General features: G+C 36.6%; 1 protein-coding gene across 6 annotated transcripts in view; it reads right to left on the bottom strand.

Annotated features, from left to right (window-relative positions):
* The window catches only part of DLC1 (DLC1 Rho GTPase activating protein), a 424,683-nt gene that overhangs the window by 272,445 nt on the left and 125,515 nt on the right, over positions 1-26,723 (bottom strand). For all 6 annotated transcript variants that reach the window (XM_045879747.3, XM_064585605.1, XM_045879754.3 and 3 more), the window contains exon 4: positions 23,630-23,770. In XM_045879747.3, coding sequence (XP_045735703.1) covers positions 23,630-23,770 — 141 coding nt within the window. The remainder of the gene's footprint in view (positions 1-23,629; positions 23,771-26,723) is intronic.

Genomic DNA, 26,723 nt, shown 5'->3' on the forward strand with positions numbered 1-26,723 from the left:
CAGCCACCGTCCTGTCTGGGACCTGCCTTCTCTGATTCCCCCCTTGCTGTGAAAGGCTATTCTGACAGCAGCCAGAATGGCCCACTTGAAGCCTAAGCCAGATCATGAAACGTCTCTCCTGAGAACCCCCTCCACAGGCTTCTTATCTCACTCAGAACAGAAGTGAAAGTTGTCACTACGGCGCACAAGGCTTTTGCGGCCCTGGTCCCTCTTCCTTGCTCACTGGGCTCTAACTCACTGCGCCCTTGCTGAGTTTCCCAGCACAGCGGGTGGGTGTCTGCCTTAAGCCTTCAGGGCTTGCTGTTCCTGCACATACTGTTCCCTCACATGCTGTTCCTGCACCTGCCGTGTTCTTCCTAGGCTATGTATATCATTTGCTTTCTCACTTGCTTCCAATCTTTACTTAAAAAACTGTCAGACTTCTTAGTGAGGCCTACCCTGATCACTGTCTGAATACCCAAACTCTACACCTTCCTCCTATCTCTCTTTTCCTTGAACATATCATTATTACAAATACGAATATGCTTTTTTTGGTTGTTTCCTTTTCCTTCCACTATTCTATCAGTTCTAAAAGAGCAGAGACTTATAATTATTATTATTGTCACTTTTGTTCATTGATGTGGTATTTGTTACAGAGAAGGTGCTCGATAAGCATTTGTTGAGTGACTAAGTGACTGAATGCTGGTGTTTCCCAGGATTTTCTGTCCTTTCTCATGTCATTGGGTGATCATTTCATGTTTAAAATCACTACCTGCAGATAACACTCCATGGCAGATTTCTCCTTGGAGCTCCAGACACTTCTGTTTAAACTGCCTCCTAGACATTGCCCTTGACTTTGCATTCACTAGGACTCTCTCCTACACATGTCTTAAGCATATTGATGTGCATAACCGAAAGTCCAGTTGTAGAAATGGGTGCAGGTGTGGCAGAAAGCAGAGCTCAAACAATGTTACCCAAACCTGCTTGTTCTTGTTCCCTCCCTTAACTCTTCTTCTCTAGAGTGGCTACATTCTTAGTTTCTCCTCGGGGGGTGGCAAGATGACTACAGTAGCTGTACTCACATATTCTTACAACTCCAATTCCAATGCAGAGGAGAAAAAAGCCTGTTTTCCATAAGTCCCACAAAATTCCTCATATTCAAACCCTAACTGGACTAGCTTAGAGCACATGGATCCTAGCCTTTCTCCCTCAGCCACCAGCCACACAGACACACATATTCACACACGCTCCCACATCACCTCGGCCATGGGTCGCAGCACCGACTCTGATCTGGATCACATGCCATGCTCTTGGGGGCAGCCTTGCCTTTCCATGTAAACTGGGTATTGTGGAGGGATCCTCCAATGGAAATTAGAGGTTGTTTTCAGAAGAAGGGAATGAGGAGGCCAAAGATATTCCCTGTCGTGGTGTTATCATCGAGTTGCTCAGTCATTATGAGGTCTTGCTTCCTTTCTCCTGTTTACATCCAACATATTGCTTTATTATACAGATTATAATTCCTTAATATACTTTAGATCTACCCATGCCTCCTCCTCAGCATTCCTGCCATGGAGGCCTTGGTGTTTTGCTTTGTGCCTGGGTTGCTATGAAAACCCTCAAAATAGTGCCTCTCCTTAGAGTCATTCCAATGTGTTCCCTTGCTATTCAGAAGAAACTTTTCCAAAATGCATACATGATCACCCTGCTCCCTGATGTCCTTTGCTAGTCTCTCATCTTCCTTGTCATGGTGTAGGAGACACTTTTGAATCTGACTCTCACTGGCCTCTGTAGCTTCTGCGTTGAGTTCAAAGCCCTTGAAATTGTGCTGGACCAAACCATCTGCTAGTCCCCACACGAGCTATGGGCTTTCTCACGTCCATGTCTTTGCTCTCACTAACTGCTTAGCCTGCACATTTCTTCCCTTGGCTCTCTACACCTTCACCAGGGTAGATCCATCTGTCCTTAAATATTAAAGAAATATTTGAGAGCAGCTACTGCATGCCAACTTTTCCCAGTTGCCTCAGAACTAGCCTAGATGTCCTTCCCTGCCTCCCTTGAGTTCAGATTAGTTGTTTATTAGTGTGTCTCCCTGTTTAACTGTGAGCTCTCTGAGGAATCCTACTGCATCTCTAATATACGGCACAATGCTTGGTACATAGTAGGCCTTCAGGAAATGATTACTGGATAAGGAAATGAAATGTAAATAACCAGAAGGTAATATGTGGTATTTAAAAAACATTTTCACTCCTGAGTAAGTACATGATAAAAGGATCCAATGAAAGCTATGGTGCTATAATGATTCATTCTCAAGAGCCAAGTCCTCTTGAAAATATGTTCACGGGGGAATAATGAAGGCAGATAATGAACACATTAAAATAGATTGGGGGTCATTCATTTGACCTGCGATTTGAGATTTTGCTTATTAGGAAGTACTTATGCCTCCTTATCGTTTATATTGCATTTGTTCATTCTTTCAAAAATGTGTGCATGTGTGTTTCGATAATGGGAAACAGGATACTAAATGTCTGGAAAAAATGGGGCCAAAGAGAATTGATCTTTACCCCGGATCATTTTAAAAGTCCTAGAAAATTCTGAGTCAAAGGTTCAAAATCATGCTTTCCCTAAAAATTGCTAATAAAGATTAAACATTTACAGAGAGAAGTGCCATCAGTATAAATCACTGTTTCTGCGGGGAGCCTGTTTATGACCACTTTGTACACAAACAGCAGTGTTGTTCTGGGACTGGTAGTCAGTTCACTAGCATTCCAAGAAAAGGTCCAAATTCTTCTATGGTGATGTGGGAAGAGCATCATTTCTTCAGAGGCACCAACACAGTGCAGAAATCCCTTCTTTAAATGTTTGTATTCATCATTGATGAAAACTCATGCTTACTTTTGCCATTTGAATTACTGCAATTACAAGACAAAGTTCATGAACTTTCTGTCGCATTTTAACCAAATGCTAAAGTATTTCCTCATCTTCTCAAGTACAAAACAAAACAAAACAAAAAAACACAAAAAAATAAAACATCACAAAACATGCCATTGATAAAAAAAAAAAAAAGAAATAAAAAGGAAAATTAAGAGAGGTATACAAGAGACTTCATTTTAAAAGAAACAGTCTTATTAACTCGTCTTAAGATACTATTTAGCACAAGATTTTTGCTCATAAAGAGGCCTGTGCATTTAGCTATTAAGAAGCCAGAGAAACAAATTTGCCAGGAATATATGTATTTCTAGTTTATAATGTATGTTCTTTGGAATTTTTCCAGTGAGGAAAGGTGAGTAGGACACCATAAATACCAAGACCTGGCATCCACCATGGGATGGCTTGGAAAACAGCAACCAAGAAGCATAGCTACAGGAAGTAACATAGATGACTATAGCTGAAACCCAAATGACAATTATTAAGATGGATGCAAAGAGGGGTGACTGAATTATTCATCTTTTTCATAATCCTTGTCTTCCCAGATAATGACCACATTCATTAGTGTCATTTTGAAAACAAAAGTATGCTGTGGGGTTTTTCTTGATGATAAAAGGCTCCTTCATCTTTCACTTTCCTCCATGGTGGGTATTCCAATCTTTCTGGGAATCTGACTCTGTAAATTGCTCCTTATCCTATGCTGGGACATGTAGGACAAGGATGTCCTTTCTGGGCTGTTGATCTTCTTAGTTAACCCAATTGTCTTGGGTTGCCCTTTTTGAATTACAGATGGTGCCTCTCCTTAATTCATTCTAGTACAGAAAATACTAGAATTTGATTCAGCACAAAGAACAATTTCATATAGAACTTAAGCAAAATGCAAATATGATAGTTAAAATATTATTCTATTCATCATAAAAATAATTGTATTCCTCTTAAAGAACATATTTATTGTATATATTGAAGTATAATACTGTCATTGGTAGAGGGCTTACTGTGCATTGAGCACCCTACTAAGCGATTTACTTCCACAAATCATGGACTCTTCTTAAATACCCTTTAAAAGGAGCCAGTTAAACTATTTAATTGAAATGAAAATATTTTAGAACTACTTTATTAAAAATACAAAGAAAGCAAAAACATAAGTGTGCCTAGCTTTATAAAATGTTAAGAATAATTTTATAAATCTGTATTGCTTTGTTCCCTGAAAGTTTGACTATTGTTTCCAGGCCTGGATTGCTTTAACAAAATTTAATACGAACCTAATCAATTTCTAAAAGAATCCCATAAAACAGAAAAATAGAAAAAGCATTAATGAGGAACAAATAATATGTACCTATAAGGTGATATTTTCTGCTTAAGGGCAAATGCTATAAATGAAAGAACTGGATCTTCTTTTAATTTGTGATTTTTAATATTTAAAATTTTGCCTCTTTAAATAGTTCTCAATGGAATAGAAATGCCGTGTCAATGATGGTGTAGTTTGTTACGGACTGAGATCTTCCGCAGTGAACATTCTGAATCCAAGCTTCCACTTAACCTCTGAACCAGGAGGACGAAGGGCAGGTTGACACAATCTCAAATTCTTTAAATCTACTATCTTAACTGAAAATTTTAATAGCTATTGTTTTTTTTTTGCTCTATGATGAGAATTTAAAAAATTATATATATACTTCACAGCTTGGTTGCCATTCTAATTCAAAGAAGGGCATAAAGTACATGTAACTATGGTATAATGTATTAAACTTCGATTTGAAAACACAGGAATACAAATACTACATAAAACATATGTCAGCTCCAAAATAGCAGGAGATATTGATATCTAGGATAATTATAAGAGTGACTTGTAGATTTCCTAATTTTTATCAGTGTGAAGGCTGAAAGAGTTTAAATTGTACTCTAACAACTGCTCTAAGAAAAAGCATCCAAAAGAAGAAGGGCCATCCTTCTGCAGTCTTAGTTGGGTCTTGAAGGTGAAGAGAATGGTTTGACTGAGGAACTGATCACATGACTTCTTAAGAATATGTTCTGCGCAGTGGCTCATATTTTCTCTTACAGAGAATACGGAGAGCATTTTCATATAATCCCTTGCACACCACTCAGCAATGCATGTGATCTTTTACCTGTTTCCTTTTGATAATGGGGAAAATAGTAGAGTGCCATGAGTGAAATAAGGCAAAGCTGGGGAGAGCTGCTAACGGCATGCTTTCCTCCTTCCTCTGAGCTCTAAGGTGGCTCTTCAATGAGCATCCTTCATGGCACTTGGCACTGTCTGCTCTGGATCATGCCCTGCTCTGGAGCACAACACCCTTTCCCTTCTCCCTGTCCAAAACCAACCTCTTTAATCAGGCCATTTTTGAACATAGCTAGGGCAGTATATCTAGAATACTGTCAAGTAAGTCAAATCAGTGGGTCTCACTGTGTCAAGATTCTTCACCTATTAAATATTGGTTACTGTGCTGATTTCATGGCTATTGGGTGTGGATTTTATGTGTCAGCAAATTGTAAATATGATGAGGGGGAAAATAAAAAATTTGGCAGAAAGCATCAGTGACAAAAAGAATAGCTCATGAGTCTTTTAGATGCTTCATACTCTTGCACTGTGATTTGCTAGTTTTGGGTTTTGGTAGATTAAAATGTTTTTGATGGATTAGTAAAGACTGTGTGTGTGGTCCAGGGAGGATTTCTAGGACTTGGCTAAAGGAACCCACTAAATTGCATGCTTTTAAATCTAAGGATGGCATCTTCTGTTTGAATTTTCAGTGCCTACTACAGAGATTGGCACATGGTAAGAGCTTCAGTTTTTTTAAATGAATCAATAGAAAGGAATAAAAACTAGAGTGTGGGAGTAGGAGTATACATACAGGGAGTTACATATACTTGTGTATATCAAATCTAGCTCTTTAAATTACATATCCTTTAATAAATAACTTTAAAAGAAGTACAAATATAAGCAACTCTACGACAAAAAGACAGGTGTCACCACAAGAATCCACTTTGTTGAAAGGGGGACATTTACTACGGGTTTTTATAAAATACTACAGAAATATTCTTTTAAGATGAGTTACTTAGAAAATTAAAGGTTTTAGAAATGAACGTAGCAAATATATGTCAAAATTGCTTAATTATTCTTAGCCATAGATTTTTTTTAAAGATTTTATTTATTTATTTGACCGAGATAGAAAGAGCCAAAGAGCACAGTGTGGGAATGACAGAGGGAGAAGGAGAAGCGGGCTCCCCACTGAGCAGGGAGCCCAACGCAGGGTTCCATCCCAGGACCCCATCCCAGGACACTGGGATCATGACCTGAGCTGAAGGCAGATGCTTAACCAACTGAGCCACCCAGACGCCCCTAGCCAGAGTCTTATAGAAGTAGAACAAAGTCATATATTCCCTACAGATACTTTGCCTTATCTGTATTTCCCTATGCATTTACTGTGCAATGTATATTTTGATAGCATTACCAGTCCTGAAACAACTTCTGTGAATTTAACTTTCTAAAGTTCCCGAAAATTATTTAAAGCTCTTTAGTTTGGGGACAATAGAGGCACAGATCTTAAATAGGTGACCCCTAATGATAAAAGATGAATTTATATAAACCTAAATTGCCTCATATTGTGGATCTTTTATTTTGTGTGTTTATATTACTTCATAGTAATATACAATTTGACCAGAAGATGGCAGCATTCTGAAAGAAAAAAAGAAAAGAAACCAAACATAAAAACAAAAAACAAGATACTGCAACTACCTTGGTTTTTATTCTTCAAAGTTTTAATGATGACACTATTTTAACTAGTGTTAATCTTTTATTTGGTATATTATCCTTTTCAAGGTGTAAAACTTCCGCATTCCAAGAAAAATAACTTAGTAGTTGTTAAGAGCCTATCTGTACTATTTTGGCACCAAAGAAGAAAGTCTTTTGAAAGATCTAACAATCATCTGAAGGCTACAGAACTTTAAGTCAGTGGTATATTAATTTTCTGCTGGAGTAAAATATAATATCTGAAAATAATATATTTAATAATTAAACTTATGATCCAAGAGATTAAATGTGTTAGAATTTTTCTCCAAAGTAACTTTTTGGGGTGGAGGAACATTCTTTTTTTTTTTTTTTTAAAGATTTTATTTATTTATTTGAGACAGAGAGAATGAGAGAGAGCACATGAGAGAGGGGAGGGTCAGAGGGAGAAGCAGACTCCCTGCCGAGCAGGAAGCCCGATGCGGGACTCGATCCAGGGACTCCAGCATCATGACCTGAGCCGAAGGCAGTCGCTTAACCAACTGAGCCACCCAGGCGCCCCTGGAGGTACATTCTTATGCACTGTGAAATATATTATATAGAAACACAATTTAAAAAACATGAAAAGATTCTTCCATGGAGAAAAAAATATATAATATATATAAAATACTATATACAATATAATATTCTATATATATTTTATATACTAATTTTATTTATTTACAAACCCCTCAAAACAATGTGCTCTTAAGTCTATTTTAAATTTAAATTCTGATTATGTATATTTTTGTTTGTTTGTTTATACCAATACTGAAAGTTCTTTATCAGCCTGAAAGAGTAATATAACTTTTCTTATGTGCCAACTTACTGACAACTTTAATTGAACTGATTTGAAAAGATGCACAGGGGAGCATATAGTCATGCCCTTGTAATGCCCCTTTAAACTTATACAGCAAATGGAATCATGGATAATCTATGACAATATTCTTTAAACCAATCAATGAGTAATGTTTACTCTGTGTAACTCAGAAATGTGCTAGGAATAATTATGGAAAAAATAATAAATATATGATGTTAACAGTAATAAAAATATTGAAATGATTTTAATTTTGTACCTCCAGCTTTTAAGTGGCATTATATAGTTTTTGTCATATATGCAGTACTTCTTTTCTGGTTTGATGACAATATTTTAATTAAAGTTTTCAGAAATTTTGTAAGAAAAAATTATGTTTAATATTCTATTGTTTTGAAAAATTTAAGAAAAATAGTCCTTCAGCCTAAGTATAAATATAAGTAGGTATCCTTGGGACCTATTCCTGCTGTCTATGCAGCAACTAAGCCAGAATATATCATCTTTCCTCCCCTGGAGCGAACCTGACCTGATTCCCTCCACCCATGCCTATCTGACCATTTGAAATCTAATATGAGTACTTATTGCTGAAATCTATCCTTCTTCATTTCCAGAAGCTGCTGAAGCTTCTGAATCTCAGCCCCAAATTGAACTTCCAGAACCTTTGGCCAGACAGAGCCCATCCTTTGTCATAGGCCTTTTCCTCATTACACTTCCCCAAAAAAAGTCTGACTTGTGTGGAAGGATGTTTCTTTAGCACTTGGAGCTGAAGAGAAAACCAGGTCACATAATAGAAAAAAAAAATTATGTCATGTAGACCATAAACTAGAAAAAAGTCAAAGTCTAGGCAAACTGCTATTTTTTTCTCCCTGCAAAATTACTATGATTTATTATCTCTGCCATTATCAATTTAAAATTGTGTTCAAATTTGTTAATCTATGGCTCCATTGTAAGTCAACATACAAATTATTTTGTGTTGTTTTAACATGTTACCTTATTAGCATGTATTCTGACAGTATATTGAAGGAAAACCAATTTTTAAGTATTTTCCCCCGCTTTGGGGTATATAAATTCTACCTTTAGCAGGCCAATTAAGGAACTGAAGAGTGGTGGTCAACCGACTTTGGGTTGTGTGTATCTTATTTTTAGTCCTGTCTGAATAAGGTTTTAGTGAGTGACAAAAAAATACCACCATAACCTCACATCTGTGATTTTATCTTAATCAAAGTGTTCTCATCTCTCAGATACCAGCAGAGAGCAAATGTGTTCCTGGCACTCATACCCCCAGTTCAGGACACAGATCCCTGTGATAGGATGTTAAAACTGAGGTTTGGACCTAAGACCTAAGGTGACAGGTTTCATATCAAAATGAGTAGTGATAAGGACAACAATGTAGAGGCTGCAAAATGTATTTTGAGGACAATGTGTCAAGTGTTCCCTCCCCCACCCCAAAGGATATAATAGGATCAGGAATCAGAAGATTTTGGAAGAAGTGATTTCAGGGAGAGATTTTGGTGTGCGATGAATCCTCCCCTACATCTTGCCCTGAAGTGTTAGTAAGTAGGGTGTCTGCTCTCATTTCAAGGCTGGTTAAAGGGGCTTCAAACATACCCTTCAGACACGGAGAGTCTGGTATGTGTCCCTGCAGCCTGGGGGACACAGGACCCTGATCTGGCCTGGTTGGGCTGCCTAGCTGGTGATGAGTCACAGGAGAAGTGGCTGTATTAGTATCAGCTGGATTCCTAGATCTTTCAGGAAAAGGCAGTGTGAGTGTTTCTTATGGATCAGAGATGTATGCATGGCATAATTTGAGGACCTGTTCAGAGGACTGACTAGAGGTGTCAACAGGCCTCAGCCAGGAGAAGCTACAAGTGTCTGCCTTCCTAAGGGCTGTGGAAAAACTAAGTGACCTGCAAAACTAGAAACATAAAGACCACATTAAGGGAATTAGAGATGTGGTAGCTAATCTCCAAGACGTCTCCCAGTGAGCTCTGCTTCCTGGGACACATGCCCTGGAAAGTCCCCTCCCACACAGATCAGTATTGTATGACCAAAAAGAATACAACAGACATTATGGTGTGTGACTTTCAAAACTAGTTCATAAAAAGCATTGCAACTTCTGCCTTGGTCTCTTAAATTTCTTACCCCGGGGAAGCCAGCGCTATGATGTAAGGAGACTAAGGCTCTCTCATGAAGGGACTCACTTGGGGAAAAACCAATTTGCCAACCACGTGAGTAATTATCATTTTGGAGGTGGATCTTGCACCCCTAGCCAACACGTAACTGCAACTTCACCAGAGACCCTGTACTAGAAGTGCATGAATAGGCTAGTCTTGAATTTCTAGTATATGAAAGCCATGATACATTGACCACTGTTTTTCTATGCTACTAAATTAGGCTTGATCTATTATGCAACAACAGACAACTAATACAGATTTTGGTACTAGGGATAGGATGATACTATAACAAAAAAGGTAAAAACTGACAAAATGTGGGAGTGGCTTTGGGATCAGGTGGCAGGTGAATGTTAGCTGGGCCTTGAGGGGAGTGCTTTTGAAAGGCTAAAGGACCCCAAAGATACTGTGAGCACTAGCTGTACGGTCTTTGAGGAAGCTTTCAGTGAGAGCTTAAAGAAAAGTGAGGGAAATATTATTAGAAGAAAAGGATCCTTTTCATTTAGTGACAGAAAGTTTAGGAGGACAGTTGTGTGTGGTCCTATGGAAAGCAGAAAATGTGGAAGGTATTTCAGTGATCTAGCAAAGGAGATCTCCAGGCTGGGTTAAAGGTATTGCCTGCCTTCTTGTTCCTTATACTAAAATGCAAAAGGAGGGACATAGGCTTCTTCACAACTTCTCCAGATGATGAATGATAGTAAAATTAAGAAATCATTTCTGGGTAAGATCAAATCTAGGTTGCAGCCAAGAAAACATATCTAAAGATAAAATTCTTTGCCAAAGCCTCAAAGCTATTTAAGATAATGCCTCAGAAAATTGTCCACACAAAAAGTTCACCAGGGATGTTTAGGATGTATCACAGATCCTTTATATTAAACAACAGGATTTCTAAGAATCATCAGGGCACTGCCTCTCAGAAGCCCTAGTGGGGGTCCGAGGTAGGGAAAGACTTATCTTGAAGAGATTTGTAAGTTGGTTCTGTCTAATGGAGTAAGCTCTTATAAGACACACAGGAGATGCACAAAGTTTCAAAGATATTGTACTAGCAGAAACACCTTTATCTTAGATCGAAAGATTCAGACACAGTGCAGAACCAATGGAAGGCTTTGGAACCCCCAAACTCTATAGGCAGAATCCAAGATGAGGAAACTACTTAGCTGCAAACAGCCGTCAATTTCATAAGAAAAAGGAAGGATGACTCAAGGGGCAGAACCAAGATCTCAAAGGGGGTGAACCAGGAACCACGGAGAATAATTCCCAGGAAGTAGTAGGAAAGATTCTTAGCCAAAACATTCAAGTATCTGCTATTCTGTTTTTCAGAATTTCTACAGGCCACTGACTCCCATGTGCTTCTTTTACCCTCTTTGTGTATGGGAGAATTTATAGTGGTGATGTGGTCTATCATACCACTGATTGTTGGGCATGTTCACAGGCCTTCAGGTCAAGAGGGCTGTACTTGAGGAACTGGGAAGTCTCACTGAACTTGGATTTGATTTATATGACAAGATCTTGAACTTTGATTTATATGACAAGATGCTGTCATGAGATGAGTCTTCTGAGGGCCTTTGGAGGCGGTGAATGTCTTTGCATGTTTGAGAAACATGGCTCATTTTGCTGGTCAGCCTTCAAGATGGCCCTCAATATTTCTCACCTTTATAAACATGTCCTTGTTTGATCTCTTCCCATATTCAACCAGGGCTGGTCTGCATGACCAACAAAATATGGCAGGCATGCTAGTCTGACTTCTTGATTTCTTTGACTCCCTCTGGGGGAAGCCAGGTGCTATGTACAAGGACACCCAAACAGCCCCACTGAGTGATCCACATAGAAAAGAACAAATTTTCCAGCACTACTCTCCCAGTCACACTGAGTAAGCCAATTTACAAATGGATCTTGCAGCCTCCATAAAACTTATAAATGACTGCATCCCAACAGATACTTGACTGCAACCTCATGAGATACCTTAAACTAGAACCACATGCTGGAGTTTCTTTCAGATTCTGAACTTATTAGAAACCATGAGAAATAATAATAATTATTATTTTAGATCTTAAAGTTTCAATATGCTTTGTTACATAGCAACAGATAACTGATAATAGCAGGTAACAGTTTCTTAGATATCTTCCAGACCCATAGAGCATTCATGTGCATCCAGTGAGAACTTTTCTGTTCTCTGTGTTATCCAACCTCTCATGACACAGCTGCTAGCCAGTGATGCATGGAGTGAGCTAGGCAGGAAAAGGAAGCTGAACCTCTACTCCCAACCTTCCCTATCTGTAGGCAGACACCTGCCTTCAGCAGGACCAAACTAGGAGACAGGGAGAAACCTTACAGGTAAAGGAAGACTGAAATGTTGATTATTACAGAAATTAAACCTTCTCATTTCTGATTCATGATTGCTACATATTGGAATTTAAAATGATTGTAAGACTCATGGGAGTCTCTGAGTTTTTGTCTAATCAAGGAGGGAGAAAAGTAGCTGACATGGGTGTTTGTTGTGGAAGGTGTAATAAAAAATTAATGTGTTTTGTGATTTCATTCTATTGGGTAGTGCATGTTTAGCTAAGATGACATTCCTGGAAAACAATAAAACAATGCAAAAAAAAAAGGATAATAAAAATTCCCTCAATAAAATTTCCTCTGCTAGCCTTTGTTTTTCTTTCTTTTCATTATTACCAAAAACATTCTGGAGGTACACACACTTAAAATGGGTATATTTTATTGTATGTAAATTATATCTTAAAATAAGGTTGATTTAAAAACCTTGCTTTTTCTCCTTCTCATTCTTACTTCTGCTTCTTTATCCCTTTAGTCCATGGCCCTACCATTGTCTTACTTCTTCAAGATGTAAATCTTGAATCCACTTTAAATTTTTTCCTTTTGCTAATCCTTTGCAAAAGGTCAGTTTTCAAAGTCTATGAGTTCTACCTTCAACAGTACACATGAGCCTGCATCTTCCCTGTTCCTCAGGGTTGTTCCCTCCGGGTCTTAATAACTATAATTTGGTTCTTGTTAACATCTTTTCATACCCACATGTTTGGGTATCTGCTGCTCGCACCAGAGAATGCACCCTATGAAGGTGAAGGTCATGGCATGTGTGGTGGAGACTGCAGAGCTACTCCCTCTTCAGGGACAGTACGTCAGCTCCCTTCCTGCAGCCAGTGTGGGAAATGCCCTGCCAGCAAGGAACTGGCTCACTCAAAGTTACATCACTTTCTAGGGGCAGCCTAAGACTGACTGGCTGGTGCCAGGACCTAACCCTCTTCCTCAATTTGCGACAATGCTGAAGGGTCTCCCAGCTCCAGAGATCTCCATACAACCAGCTGAGGCCACAGCTCTTACTGTACTGCAGCTGAACCAACTCTGCCTTCTGACCAGTTTGGCCTTCCTCACTTCCAAACATGTCTGTATCTCAGAAACCCTTACTGATACAACTTCTCCAGGCAATTCTTGGTCCCAGAGCCCGATTCCAGAGATTCCAATCACGTCCTCTCCCTCCAAACGTTTTTTTAAAATTCTATCCCAGTGCCTAGCACAGTGGCTTACACGTAGCTATAGCAAGTTCTTACAGCTTCTTGAAAAAAAAAAAAGAATTAGAGTCCATAAAATTAATGTTCATAGCATTAATAGTACTATAGTTCACCTACTAGAAATGCTTTTTAAGTAAAATGTAGAATAATTTTATGAAGCCATGAATATATCAGTTATTACACATGGCTGCTAATATTGTTCTTTACCTTTTTATTAAAGTAAGATGTACAAATGTCTGATAAATATAAAAGTTCTCTATTACTAGTAATAAAAAAATTTCTCCTTAACAAATACACAATTCCTCTTTGGTCTATGAAACCACATAAGAGAATTTTGGAAATGCAGACAAAAATGTATACAGAACTGTCCATTGTAGTGTTATATATAATAAACACACACACATATATAAATGATAAATGTTTTACAAGTAGGGAAATGATTGTACAATTTTGATATCAGAAAATTCCAATTGTAAAATTAAATACTTAGCTAATATTTGCTTAAGAAATATATCTAAATGGAAATTCTAAATGTTCTGAGTTCTAAATGTTAATCCATTAAAAGTTATTTATTCATTTATTTATTATGTTATGTAAATCACCATACATTACATCATTAGTTTTTGATGTAGTGTTCCATTATTCATTGTTTGCGTATAACACCCAATTCTCCATGCAGAATGTGCCCTCTTTAATACTCATCACCAGGCTAACCCATCCCCACCCCCCTCCCCTCTAGAACCCTCAGTTTGTTTTTCAGAGTCCATAGTCTCTCATGGTTCGTCTCCCCCTCCGATTTCCCCCCTTCACTAAAGTTATTTAAAATTCTGACTTTATTCCCCAATAGAAACAAAGTATACAAACAAAAAGGCAAACAAACCTATCTACAACCCAATGTTCTGAAGTATAGAATTTGTTTCACATTTAAAACCTTAATGATTTGGGCCAGCAGAAGCCCAGACCCAGGAGAAGTCAGGTTGTTCTGATACAGACAGTCTTCTCTCTCTCTCGCACTTAATCTTATCTCCCAGAGTTTGGGATTCAGTGACGATGAAGCTTTAGGAATGAATAGCTTGCCCTAGCAGCATGGGAGTTCTAGGGGCAGCTTCATCACAATGATCTTGGAAATGGAGGAGATATATATCAGAGGCTCTCTGGACACACACAAAAAATTCTTCAACATTTTCTCAATCTTATTGTTTAGTCTAGGATTTGGACAAAATTTATGCTATGGATTGACCAAAGAAGATCTCATTCATAAGGCCAATATGTAAAAGAGATAAAAGTAAGTAAGTCTGGTTGGGGCAGGTGGAGGAAGGCAGTTCTGGGGGTGTCCCAGAGCACGGTCTGAACAGCACTAATTTATTCAGGTAGTTTTGCCTGTCTGTATGATTCTCCGCATTTTGCATTATGGATAATTTGATAAGTGCCCATTTGGTGAATTACTGTAGTATTTACATACAAAGATGGGGCCTTCAAAGTGAATCAACAGAACAACAAAATAAAATGGATAAAGCAATTTACAGTGAACAGGAAACAATGAGAGTCATTTTCATGAACATCAACTGATTTTACTTTGAAGGAGTTTACAAATCCAGAACTCATCTGGATTACACTAAGCCATTAAAGTGGAAAGAAAAGAGAATCACTAAAAATGGCAGTGGCGGCAATAATGTGAAGAATATGAACTACTGACTTAAAAAAAAAAGGAAATTAGCACACAAAATGTTCATTAAATACCTAGAAGAGTCAGGAATATTGATATTTTTCAAGCGATGGTGTTTTAGGACATCGTGAATTGAAAGTAAATAATTCCTTTACTTTCATACTTTTGTTATATGACTCCAAAGTTTAGATGTGTGATGTTCAGAATACTCGAATGCATGGTGGATGTTTTTACTTTTTCATTTAGAAACTTGTTATGTGGTAGACAGCTCACAACTGAAGAAGACCCAACTGTAAACTTCGTGTAACTGCTAGTGAATGTTCCCATGGAGTCCTTGGTTCAACATTTCAACTGACTTCAACTGTCTTTAAGAAGTGAGTGTTGAGGCCAACAAATGCCAGGGCTGAAATTAATTATCAATCAAAGAATCAAAGTGGAAAAGTTAAAAAAAAGGGGGGGGAACATATTGAATATGTAATTAGAGCTTTGGGACAACGAGGTCTGAAATGAAGAGAGCGAGGACTGTGAAAATGACTTAGTGGTTATTATTATTGCTCAGTGCTATGAATTATATTCTTGGTTGCTGTGATGTGGCATGCTGCTGGCTTGCCATTTTACATTGCCCAGAAATAACTGGAAGTTGTTATTGCTCTTGGACGAAAATATGAGCTGGATTCGAGAAGTAACAACAGCACATGGAAAAACTAAATTTTTCTCATTGTAATGATGATAACGCACAAAAGTACTATTCATATGACTAAACCTTAGATTGTAGAGATGATTTTTCATTTTGCCCTAATGGAATCTATTCAATTCTAACTGTCCCATGATCCATATGTGTTCCATTCCCTACCCCCCCTTTTTGGGGGGTTTTAGGAATTCTCCTCTGGACAACTTAATTAACTAGACTATTATAAAATAAACACAAACAAGATAGAAAAACACTTTTGCAAAATTGAAAAATTCTTTCAATACCATGCAGTCAGTGTTTAGTATTAAGGATCAGTGTATCTGGGTACAAGTTATGCTTATTTTTGACAAAACAAAACTTCTAGGTTCAAAGTGAAAAGGCTGATGTGAGGAGGTCATTGTGGAGATCAAATAACCCATCCCAAATGAGACTGTCATGAATTAATGTGTAAATGCATTGGAAACAGATGTCAATATCTTCAAACACAAGAAAGGAGAGAATTTTGAATTTATTTTAAATATAAAAGAAAATGATTATAAAAATATTTCTATTTTTCAAAGCCCAAGGTTAATGAATTACATATTTATTATTTCAAAATCCAGAATATGTGAATGGATGCCTCTATGCTTTACAATCATAGAATTCTAAGAAACATCTCATTATAATAATCACAGAATGATGTCCTTTTTAAAAACATTTTTTTCCAGTTCTTTAGTGGCTCAGTTTTTCTTAAAAAAGCAATAAATTTTGCTTTATTTTTCTTTCTCATAAACAATGAGGATCTTAGTGAACAAAGACAAATATTTCTTTAAAACTCCACATACTTTAATGTTACTGCTTTTCTATGTCAAGAGTAAAATTGCCACATTCAAAAGCATTACAATCAAAGACATTTTTCTAAGACCATTACATTTTGCACTTATTAATGGTAAACTGTACTAATTTAATTTTTTTTGATGTTTCAGAAGAGGCTGACTTAAACTTTCTTCAAAAATTCTGTGTGTCATTTTTTCCTTAACTATGCTATTTTCTTTACTTATCATGTGACATTACGAAATACTATTAAATTCTAATTAGTTTTATATATTATCTTGAATTTTTTCCCCCAGACTTCAGTAAAAAGGAGTATTTGCAGTTCCTCTTTGTAAAAAAGACAATAATGCTTTATCCCTCTATTTTGTTTTAAATAGTGGGCAGCATTAGGAAAAATTACCAGTTGTGCTAAAAATAACCATCTGATAATGATTTAAACAAAAATATAGTATATAACATAGTATATAATTTAAAAATATAGTAGGTAATACCCTGGTAAAACAAAATACAAATAGTACTAAAATTCTATGTATGAATTGGGTTTTAAAAGATACTTTAAAATGATGTGATTTGGACTCCAGAATCTATATTCTTGTTTTCAGTTTTAATGCCTGCCATTTAATACATCTCAAGCATAATGAGGTTAGCTTAATGATCATATGTATAAGATATGTGATTTCATTTAGATATAAAATTTGATTTACAAAAAAAAAATTGATTTACACTGAAACTATTATGGGAAAACCCTAATGATTTTTCTTTTCTTTCTTGGATCATTTTTAATTTTATTGAAATTCTGTATAATTGAGACAAATGGTAATGGGTACTCTATTCCATAGCAGAATTAGTTTTCACATATCCATGAAGCATAGCCTAATTTATTGCAAAAAGGCTACTGTGGAATTCTCCACCAGGAAATAAACTTGAATGAAATAATTCCTGTCAATGTGCCTGAAGTATATTGTTTGTAACAAAGGTGTTCTTATGCTCATCAGATCTCTTCACTGGAAAACTGGCTGAATCATCAAATCTCAAATGAGCATTTCTTTATGGTAGGCTTGGAGAGTCTTTTGAGAATCTGATGCAGATATTGACAGTCTTCCCACGTGTAAATGCTGGTGTGCATATACAATTTAAAATACAACTTCAAGGGGTTCAGGCACCCTTTTAAATAAATCCATAAATTCCAGGTTAAGAATACTTTTTTAAATCTTGTGTGGCTAATTCGTCATAAATTAATATCATACTCCCAATCAGACTGTCTGTGACATCTTTAATAAATTACTCTCTATCAAAACAGTATTTCATGAGTTTTATATTTGTTATTTTGAAGTAGCCTACATGGAAGTCCTCCTTTTACAGAAGCAACAATTAAATTGATTATTGTTTGTCAAAGGTGTCCATTAACCTCTGTCCTCTACCTTATGAGCTTCCCTTTAGAAACCCTTTCTCAAGCCTTTTCAAACCTTACATCTCCTAACCCAGATACAGACATCACCACACCCCACACCTGGTAACAATGAATAGATCTGCCTTTGTAGTTTCTGTGTGTTTCCTAAGAAATAGGCTTAAACAAAATTAATATAAAAATTTATACTGGATAATAATTTTATGACTATATAAAAACTTAATTACTAATTTGGTTTCATTAAAAATTGAACCATTTGGTTAAGAATTACTCAACACAGGTTTCTGGAAAATAACACCAGAGAATGTATGTCTGTATATACACATATATACATACACACAAATAAATGTATATATTTTCTGATATATATATAACACATATATATGTGTAATTTAATACACATGTATATATATACGTACAAACACGTAAAAAATCTATGGTAGACAGATGACCTAGAAAATGATGTTAGAACAATATGACCTATGCTATGCTCTGACGAACCAGTTCTTTATTGTGCAATGAAACTGTGCTTGTGCACTCTGATAACTCAAACATCAGCGGCAATTTGCTTCCGACACAAAACCTCTCAGACCAATTTATGTTGATTCTGAAGCCAGGTGGTCGGCAGGTGAATCTCTGCATAAAGCAGTGTTTAGGAGCATGGAAGATCTGGGTGTCATCCTGGCCCCATCCTTTCCTAGCAATGAGGCCACAGGCAACTCAGATTAGCCATTATAAATACTAGTTTCCTCATCGATGAACTCTAGGAAATCATAGCATCTACCTAAAAGGCTGTTGTGAGGATTCAATGAACTATGCCCTACCAGTCCATAATATAATATCTGCCACATAGTGTGCACTCCATAAATGTTTGTCCTTTTTCTACTTGATACTATTATTACAGAGGAAAAATGCTTTTCTCCATAATTATTACCTGGATAAAACTTGCGGGTCTTTCTTAAAGTTCATATTCTTGTTGTCTCTGCTTTTACCATGGGGAGATATAGATTCATAGAAATACTATGAGTGACAATTTATGGTTCTCATATGCACAGTGCCCAAAATACAAATTGATACTTTCAAGAACAGTGTAGATTAGACCATATCTCATTGGCTGAAAAAAGGGAAAATAAGATCCTGGTTTTTAAAGACTTGAACTTAAATAACATTTATTAAAAACGACATGTCAAAATTCTCACCTAGTGCCATCATCACCCTCCTTTTCTCTACACCTCAAAACATTTATACCTTTTAGGGAGGACAATGCTTTGACAAGTAAATGTCACACCAGAAAATTACTATTTTGCTTCTATCATGCAGAGGGGAGAAAAATAATAGATTGTATGTAAATGCCTCACTAAACTGACTATAGCATAATCAGTTGTGTTGGGGGTCATATTGAGAGATTGTTCTCTTCAACAATAGAATAGACCATGCAAGTTTTGGAACTGTCAGTAAAAGCAGTGGGCTATTATGTTGATTATAGTATCGGGAGTCTTTTTAAAAGTCATCTAGAAATGATCATGAACTGTAGTGAGGGCATACTCCAGAGCTCTATTTTTGTCACACCATGGCAGCCTTTAGGCAAGATTTATTTTCAACTTCTCTCTAAAGGAGTTGGCAGGGTCTGGCTGGGCATCATTCTGCCTGCCCTAAGCTCCCATCCCTCCACCAGTTGATCTTTTCCCTCATCTATCCCATTGCTATTTTGGTAGTAATGATGAAAAGATGAGGGGTGTATTCAATCTGTGGAATTAGACCTACTGTTGCCACCTTGAGTTAAAATAAGATGTATCTGTCTTTTTTATTCTGTAGCAATTACAATAACGAAGGTTAATAATTTCTGCTGTTTTTGATGTCTTCAATAAAAGGGTTATTTTCCAGTACATAATACATTCTGATGTGAATGCCAATATGTTTCAAAATTCCTTTAGATAGTTTAGGACATACTCAAAGCTGCTCTGTCTAGCTGTGGTTCCAACATGCCCAAATGATTGAGGGTTTCATCACTGTTATTAGAATTCTATCACAAGGCAACTAAGGGAGTTTCTGGGACAAAGAGGGAAGAGGAATTTAGACTAAATTGAAACCATATCCTTGCATTGCTCTTTAATGATGCTCTCGGTTATTCTACAGAATGCTAGACTGTCCCTGTTCCTCCAGTTACTTATTCTACAAATGAAATACGTTGTATTCTTTATTTTCTAGGGCTCGGTTTCTCTCTTCATAAATGTATGATGAATAGTAATTTAATGAACACCTACACTTACAAGTATCTTCAGAAAAAACAACAAAACCCCTGAGGTTTTAGTGTCCTGCTTTAAAATCTTTCATGTAACAACCCCATATTCATGAATACAGGAACAACTTAAGCAACTGATACCATGGCCAGAAGGATGTCAGTATATCATTCTAGAATGAGTCATAGCACTTTGTATAAAAGTAATATGACTAATCATGGGTTGTTTGTGAAAGTGTCTCTCAAGAAAGGCATTATGAGACTGTTTCAAAAGAAAAAATCACAGATTTTGGGAGAGAAATTGGTGATTTTTTGGACATGAAACACTAGATCTCTTTTTTCTAATGTGTGTTTTGGTAGGTACTGGGTATCCTACCTTTGGACTTTTTCATTTTTGTGTGAAATACATCACAGAAATCTACTTTAATGCTCACTCTTTGGCATGATATATACATAGTCTTCATGAAAAATCTGAAGATTACTCATTGGTCCTGTTCTAATAATACATATAAAAGAAATCTTATAGAAAAAATAGGCACGGAGAAACCCAGAGGTCTTACATACAAAAGGAAAGCCAAATATTTGTGATAGTTAGTCACCATTATAAATAGATTTCACAGCAGCAAATCAAATGTAACATTAAATAATTCTGAAATAAAAGTAAACATTTTGTAAACATATTACATTATGGAGCAGAAGTTTAGTTCATTATGAGTGGATGTTAGAAGTAGGTGTTCTTAGAATTTAATGTTTCTGCTTAATATTAAATTTGGAATTTTAGTTCCTGGTGAAAAGAATGGCTCTGTAGGATACTGGAGCTTTCTCGCTTTTCACAAAGGAGCCAGACTGCCATTACACAAATAGATAATTTCCCAAGCTCCAAATTGACAGGGTAAATATCTGTTTACTCTCTGACAAAAGAGGTAAAAGTCTTCATTCTAATATTCCTACCCAGAAACAACTGAAAACATAGAACTGACCCATAAGGCCAAAGAATTATTTTCAAACTGTAGTAAAAAGGAATTGTACTCAAAAGCATCAACACCAATAATAACACAAAATTAAATACACACACACATTAAAACAACCCTTCCCCCAAAACAAAAACTTGCTTTTCAAGCTATTTTAATTATTGGCCATTTTCTTTGAGAAATTTCCTAAAAGTCAGTTGTCTTTGACAGTGGGGTGTTTCTTTCTGGGTCCTTCTCATGGCCTGCTGGAGAATTTTACTAAATTATAGTTCAGTAGCTGGACAGAGTTTCATGTACAGTTCTCTAACTGCCTGTGGTATTGGTCAAGATGGGTTAAGCAGTTTTTGGTTGTCTTGAAGTGGAATATTGTGTTTGGAGGCGAAGTCCACTGCATAATGATTCCCAGTGCTCACTGACTAATGAGGGGTGGCATTACTACGAAGCTGTGACTGTGCGCCCAGGTAACAAGTCACACCTGAACAGCTGGGTAGAGAGTCACAGTTTTATCCAAAGTTGACTACTTTTCAGTAAATATTTGTTTTAGGGGCATGGAAAAGTATGTTTCTGTTCAATAACTGATTTTAGTATTTCTTTTTTTAAAGATTTTATTTATTTGAGAGAGAGAGAGAGATCACCAGCTGGGGGCTGGGGGTGTGTGTGCAGAGGAAGAGGGAGAAGTAGGCTCCCTGCTGAACAAGGAGCCTGATGTGGGGCTGGATCCCAGGACCCTGAGATCATGACCTGAGCCAAAGCCAGATGCTTAACCAACTGAGCCACCCAGGTGCCCCAATTTTAGTATTTCTTAATTTTGCCTGTGGGGTGAATAGTTTGGTCAATTGATATGGCAAACATGAAGAATTTGAAAACAGACCCATCTTCAAGTATTTTAAAGGATTAAAGTCCCCCCCAAAACTGATGGTTTTATGTTTCTCATTCTAAAACTTTATATATATATAGACATATCTCGGTAGAAATGCATTTATAAACATGAGCACATTTATAAACATGGGGGTATTGAAGAAAAGGGACAGAATTGCACACAAAGTTGTAAAAATTGTTACAAATCATAAGGTGATCAAACACTAAAATATGTATCTTTCAAGGGAGAAATAGCAGATACCAATGGTAATTACTCTAAAGTAAAAGATGAGCGTGGAATAAATATCAGAGAGAAAAGAACTGCTCTTCAGGATAATAGCATGTGCTTTAAAAAGAGAATTTAAGCATAAATACCTTTAAAAAGTGAATTCAACTTCCTTTCTACTTTTTTCTTATAAGTCAGCCCCATACCTGTCCCAATGTTCAAAGAGCCAATGCTCCAATGGTTCCTAAACCTTCAGTTTAAAACCATTGAGAGGCTTTGACCTTTTACTTCAGTAAGAATGTGGTGAAGTGAGATCATTTTGTTCCATATTTAAATTTTGCATTTTAACCTTCTTTACCCATTATGAAAAATAAGAGCACCAATTCATTGCAGCTGCCTGTTGACACACATTATTTTTGACCCTGTTTTTCATTGTACCCAACAACAGCATTATGTAGCAGATCACTGGTTCCTATTTCCAATTTTTTAGCTCTACCATATAGTATGATATTGCATTTCACTGTTTACTTACCTACCCCGCTTTGCTAGATTGTGAGCTCTTTAAAGATGGAAAATATGTTTTACTCCACTCCCACTCTTTCATCTAGCATAGTGCACTCAATAAATATTCTATTAAAAAATGCTCTAGATATTCTTGCAATTGAACATATCTACCATGTTAAATTCAGAGTATTCTCTTTTGAGTCCTATTTCAAACTTGCCTTTTATTTTAAAGTCAGGCAAACAAGCAATCCAAACTTGTTTCTCTGTGTTAAGCTAACATGGGCATTAAAAAAAATAATACGCCACTGTGATTTTCACTAAACTAGGAAAGGTTATTTTTGAGCTGCTGGGACTTCAGATATTTGAAGTAGTAATTACTTCCTCCATAAATGTTACCTTTTACAGTCAAATACTGCTTTCCTGTAGCCGTTCAACTTTTTACTTAAAGGAAAATGTCTTTTATTTACAATACACCCTGCTATATTATTACATGTGGTAATTCTCCTTTTATTTGTTTTGGTAGCACTGTAAAGTTGAGGAAGCATCATAATAATAATGACGGTAGCTTACATTTACTCAGTATTTATTCTGTGCCAAGCATTTCACTAAGTACTTTACATGAACTATGTCATTTAATACCCACATAAAATTTATGATGTGTGTGAATTTATATATCTCTATCTCTCTATCTAGTCTTAGGCGATTTTCTGACTAGTAAGTGGTGTGGTCAGGATAATAATTCAGGGAGAACCATCTCTAGATTTTTTGCTCTTGGTTCTTTAAAGATCTGAGTGTACAGCAAATGTTTATACTATATTTTGATACTATATTTTACATAATTCTAGAACCATGACCTGTTTTAGTGAAGTACTTGTGTTATCGGTTATAAAGCAAACAAACAACATATGTTGGATTGTACTTAATTAAATGCTATCAAGTCACTGAAACTAAGACTCAAGGAGTATTTCTTCTATATTGAATGGATGAGATATCAACTCTTACCTTATGATTATCAGCATTTCATGTTAAAACTGACTGTTATCATTTATAACTTACCGTAGACTTGGGTTTGGTTCCAGAACTGGCCACTGGGCTGGAAGATGGTAGGTCGGTAGATTCAGAGTTGGAAGACAAATTTATTTGTGTCTGATTTACTGAAATGGTATCTGCTCCACTCTCAGATCCTGACTCCAGATCCTATTAAAAAAATGCATTGATATGAAAGGCATGTACATACTCTCTTCAGGCCTTTTTCCCCTGCTACCAGCATCTTTCCACCTCTTCCTACTCCCAACACACACTGACATGCTAGAGTTGCTGACAACTGACACTGACATGTCACCCATAACCATGCATTAGTTTGTAATAAAGAACTGTAACTTTTCAGAGGGTCTGATTTTAAAGGGCAAATACTAGAGAAAGTGTTAATATACTTCTTTAGTAATTAAACAGCTTATTGAAAATTAGAAGGGCAGTAGTGGGAGCTAGCTGGGCACTGCAGTAAGTCAGGAGGTAGAAGCCCATAGATACCCCTTACTCACTATATGACCTGAGTAACTCACTTAACATCCCTTATGCAAGAGGGAGATTGTGAGTGTCAAATGAAAAGACAGTTCTCATTTCTCCTCACCTCATTTTTGTCTGTGTTCTCATCTGACCTCCATGGTGATACCTACAATGGCTTGGATTCATTTAGTCTGTCTACCTAATAAATTATGAGCTATTTGAGTGCTAAGAATTATGCTTTGACATGTGTGATTCAATTCCCTCATTTGGAAATGGGTATAATAGAGTTCAGGTTCAAGATGGTGATGTAGGAAGATTCTGAAATCACCTCCTCCACAGATCATACCAAATTACACCTATTAATAGAACAAATCCTTGTGAAGAACTGAAAATTGACTGACTAGCTACTGAACAACTAAAGACAGAGAGAATGGCAAGAGAACAGCAATAAAGATGGATGGTAACAAAGGGAACTCCTGCTCCTAACACTGCAAATGGCAGTGGGGAGGGAGGGATAGCACTGAGGGACCAGGAACAGGCCCCTCTGTCTTTGGGCACAGAAAAAACAAAAAACAAAACAAAACAAAAAACACAAAAAACAAAACATGGTTTAAAAGAGCAACTAGCACAGAAAACAGACAACAATAGAACTCTGCCAGGCTGCAAAGGAGCTGCAAGAAAGCTCTCCAGGTCTGAGGAACTGGAGAACAAGCCGGTTTATATTCCCATCCCACCTTAAAAGCCTAGACTGCAGCAGGATCCAGACACCATAATGGGAGTGCCCAGTTATCTCTGTGAGTTTGCAACTCCAGTGAGCCCAGGGTCTGCAAGCCCACACCAGCCCTAGTCATGCTGGGGCACAGAAAAGAGAAGGCAGAGTTTAAAAGGGCTGAGGAACTGTGAGGATGCTCTCTCCCCCTCAGCCTTAAAAGCCCAGGCTGGAGCAGGATTTGGCTGTCAAGAGGAGAAGTTTCAGACACCACAAATGGAGGGTCCTAATGGCATACCAGGAAGGTCCTGATGGGTCTAGTTGTCATAGGGAGTTTGTAGTCTCAGTGAGCCCAGGGTCCACCAGCCTACACCAGTCACCCTGTGACTGGGGCAGAGAAAATAGGCCAGCCATGGTTTTGTGTTTTGTTTTTTTAACTTTTAATTATTCTAATTTTTTTTTTTTTTACATTTTAAAATTTGTCCTGTCTTGTTTTAATTTTATTCTTTTTGATTTTGTTCTTTCTTCTCTTTTTTCTTTTCTTCTTTTATTTCATTATTTTCTTTTGTCTTTTATATTATTTTTTTCTTTATTTAATTTTTCTAATTAATTTTTTCTAATATTTAATTTTATTAGAAAATAACTAGCACATACAGCTAGCCAACAAAAGCACAGCGCAGAGTCTACATAGGGGACACCATACACAAGACCACTCCTTCAACTTCAGGACAAGTAGCTGTTTCATCTAATCCACAGAAACAAACAACAGGAAGTCAAGCAAAATGGGGAAAGAGGAATATGCTCCAAAAGAAAGAACAAGAAAAAAACCTCAGAAAAGAACTAAATGAAACAGATATAAGCAATCTGTCTGATAAAGAATTTAAAGTAATGATCATAATCATGCCCACTGGGCTAAAGAATGGAAGAGCTCAGTGAGACCTTCAATAAAGAAATAGAAAATATTAAAAAGAACCAAGAAAAGTTGAAGAATACAATAACTGAAATAAAAAACACACTAGAGGGAATCAACAGTAGATGAGGGGATACAGAACAGATGAGTGATCTGAAGGAAAGGATAATGAAAAGCATACAAGCTTAAGATCAAAAAGAGAAAATAATTTTAAACCATGGGGATAGACTGAGATCTCTTGGACAACATCCTGTGAACAAATATTCATATTATAGTGATCCTTGAAAAAAAGAGAAAGGTGTAGAAAACAGATAGAAATAATAACTGAATACTTCCCTAACCTAGGAGGGAAATAGATACCTAAGTCCAAGAAGAACAGAGAGTTCCAAACAAGATGAACCCAAGGAGGTCCATGCCATGGCACATAATGATTGAAATGTCAAAGGTTAAAGATAAAGAGAGTATCTTAAAAACAAGAGAGAAACAAAGAGTTACTTACAAGGGAAAACCTGTAAGATTATCTGCTAATTTTCCAACAGAAACTTTGCAAGCCAGAAGAGAGTGATATATATGATATATTCAAAGTGCTGAAGGGGGGGAAAAAAAAACAACCTATAAATAAGAATACTCTATCTGGCAAGGTTATCATTCAGATTTGAAAGAGAAATAAAGAAATTCCCAGACAAACAAAATATAAAGGAATTTATCACCACTTTACTAGCCTTACAAGAAATGTGAAGGGAACTTCTTTAAGTGGAAAAGAAATGGCCATAATTAGACATAAGAAAAATATGTATAAAAAGATATAAAATATAACAACATATATTCTTTCTTTCCTTCCTTCCTTCCTTCCCTCTTCTTTCCTTCCTTCTTTCAATGTGTTTGAACTTAAATGACCATAAAATGAATATGGACTGCTATTAACTTAGGATGTTATATGTGAACCTCATGAAAAATCACAAACCCCAAACCTATGGTAGATACACAAAAAATAGAGAAATAAAGCCAAACAAAACACTACAGAT

Source organism: Mirounga angustirostris, unplaced genomic scaffold (assembly GCF_029215605.1).
Source record: "Mirounga angustirostris isolate CCGP_5_RB_7025 unplaced genomic scaffold, mMirAng1.0.hap1 SCAF_2, whole genome shotgun sequence".
NCBI lineage: Eukaryota > Metazoa > Chordata > Mammalia > Carnivora > Phocidae > Mirounga > Mirounga angustirostris.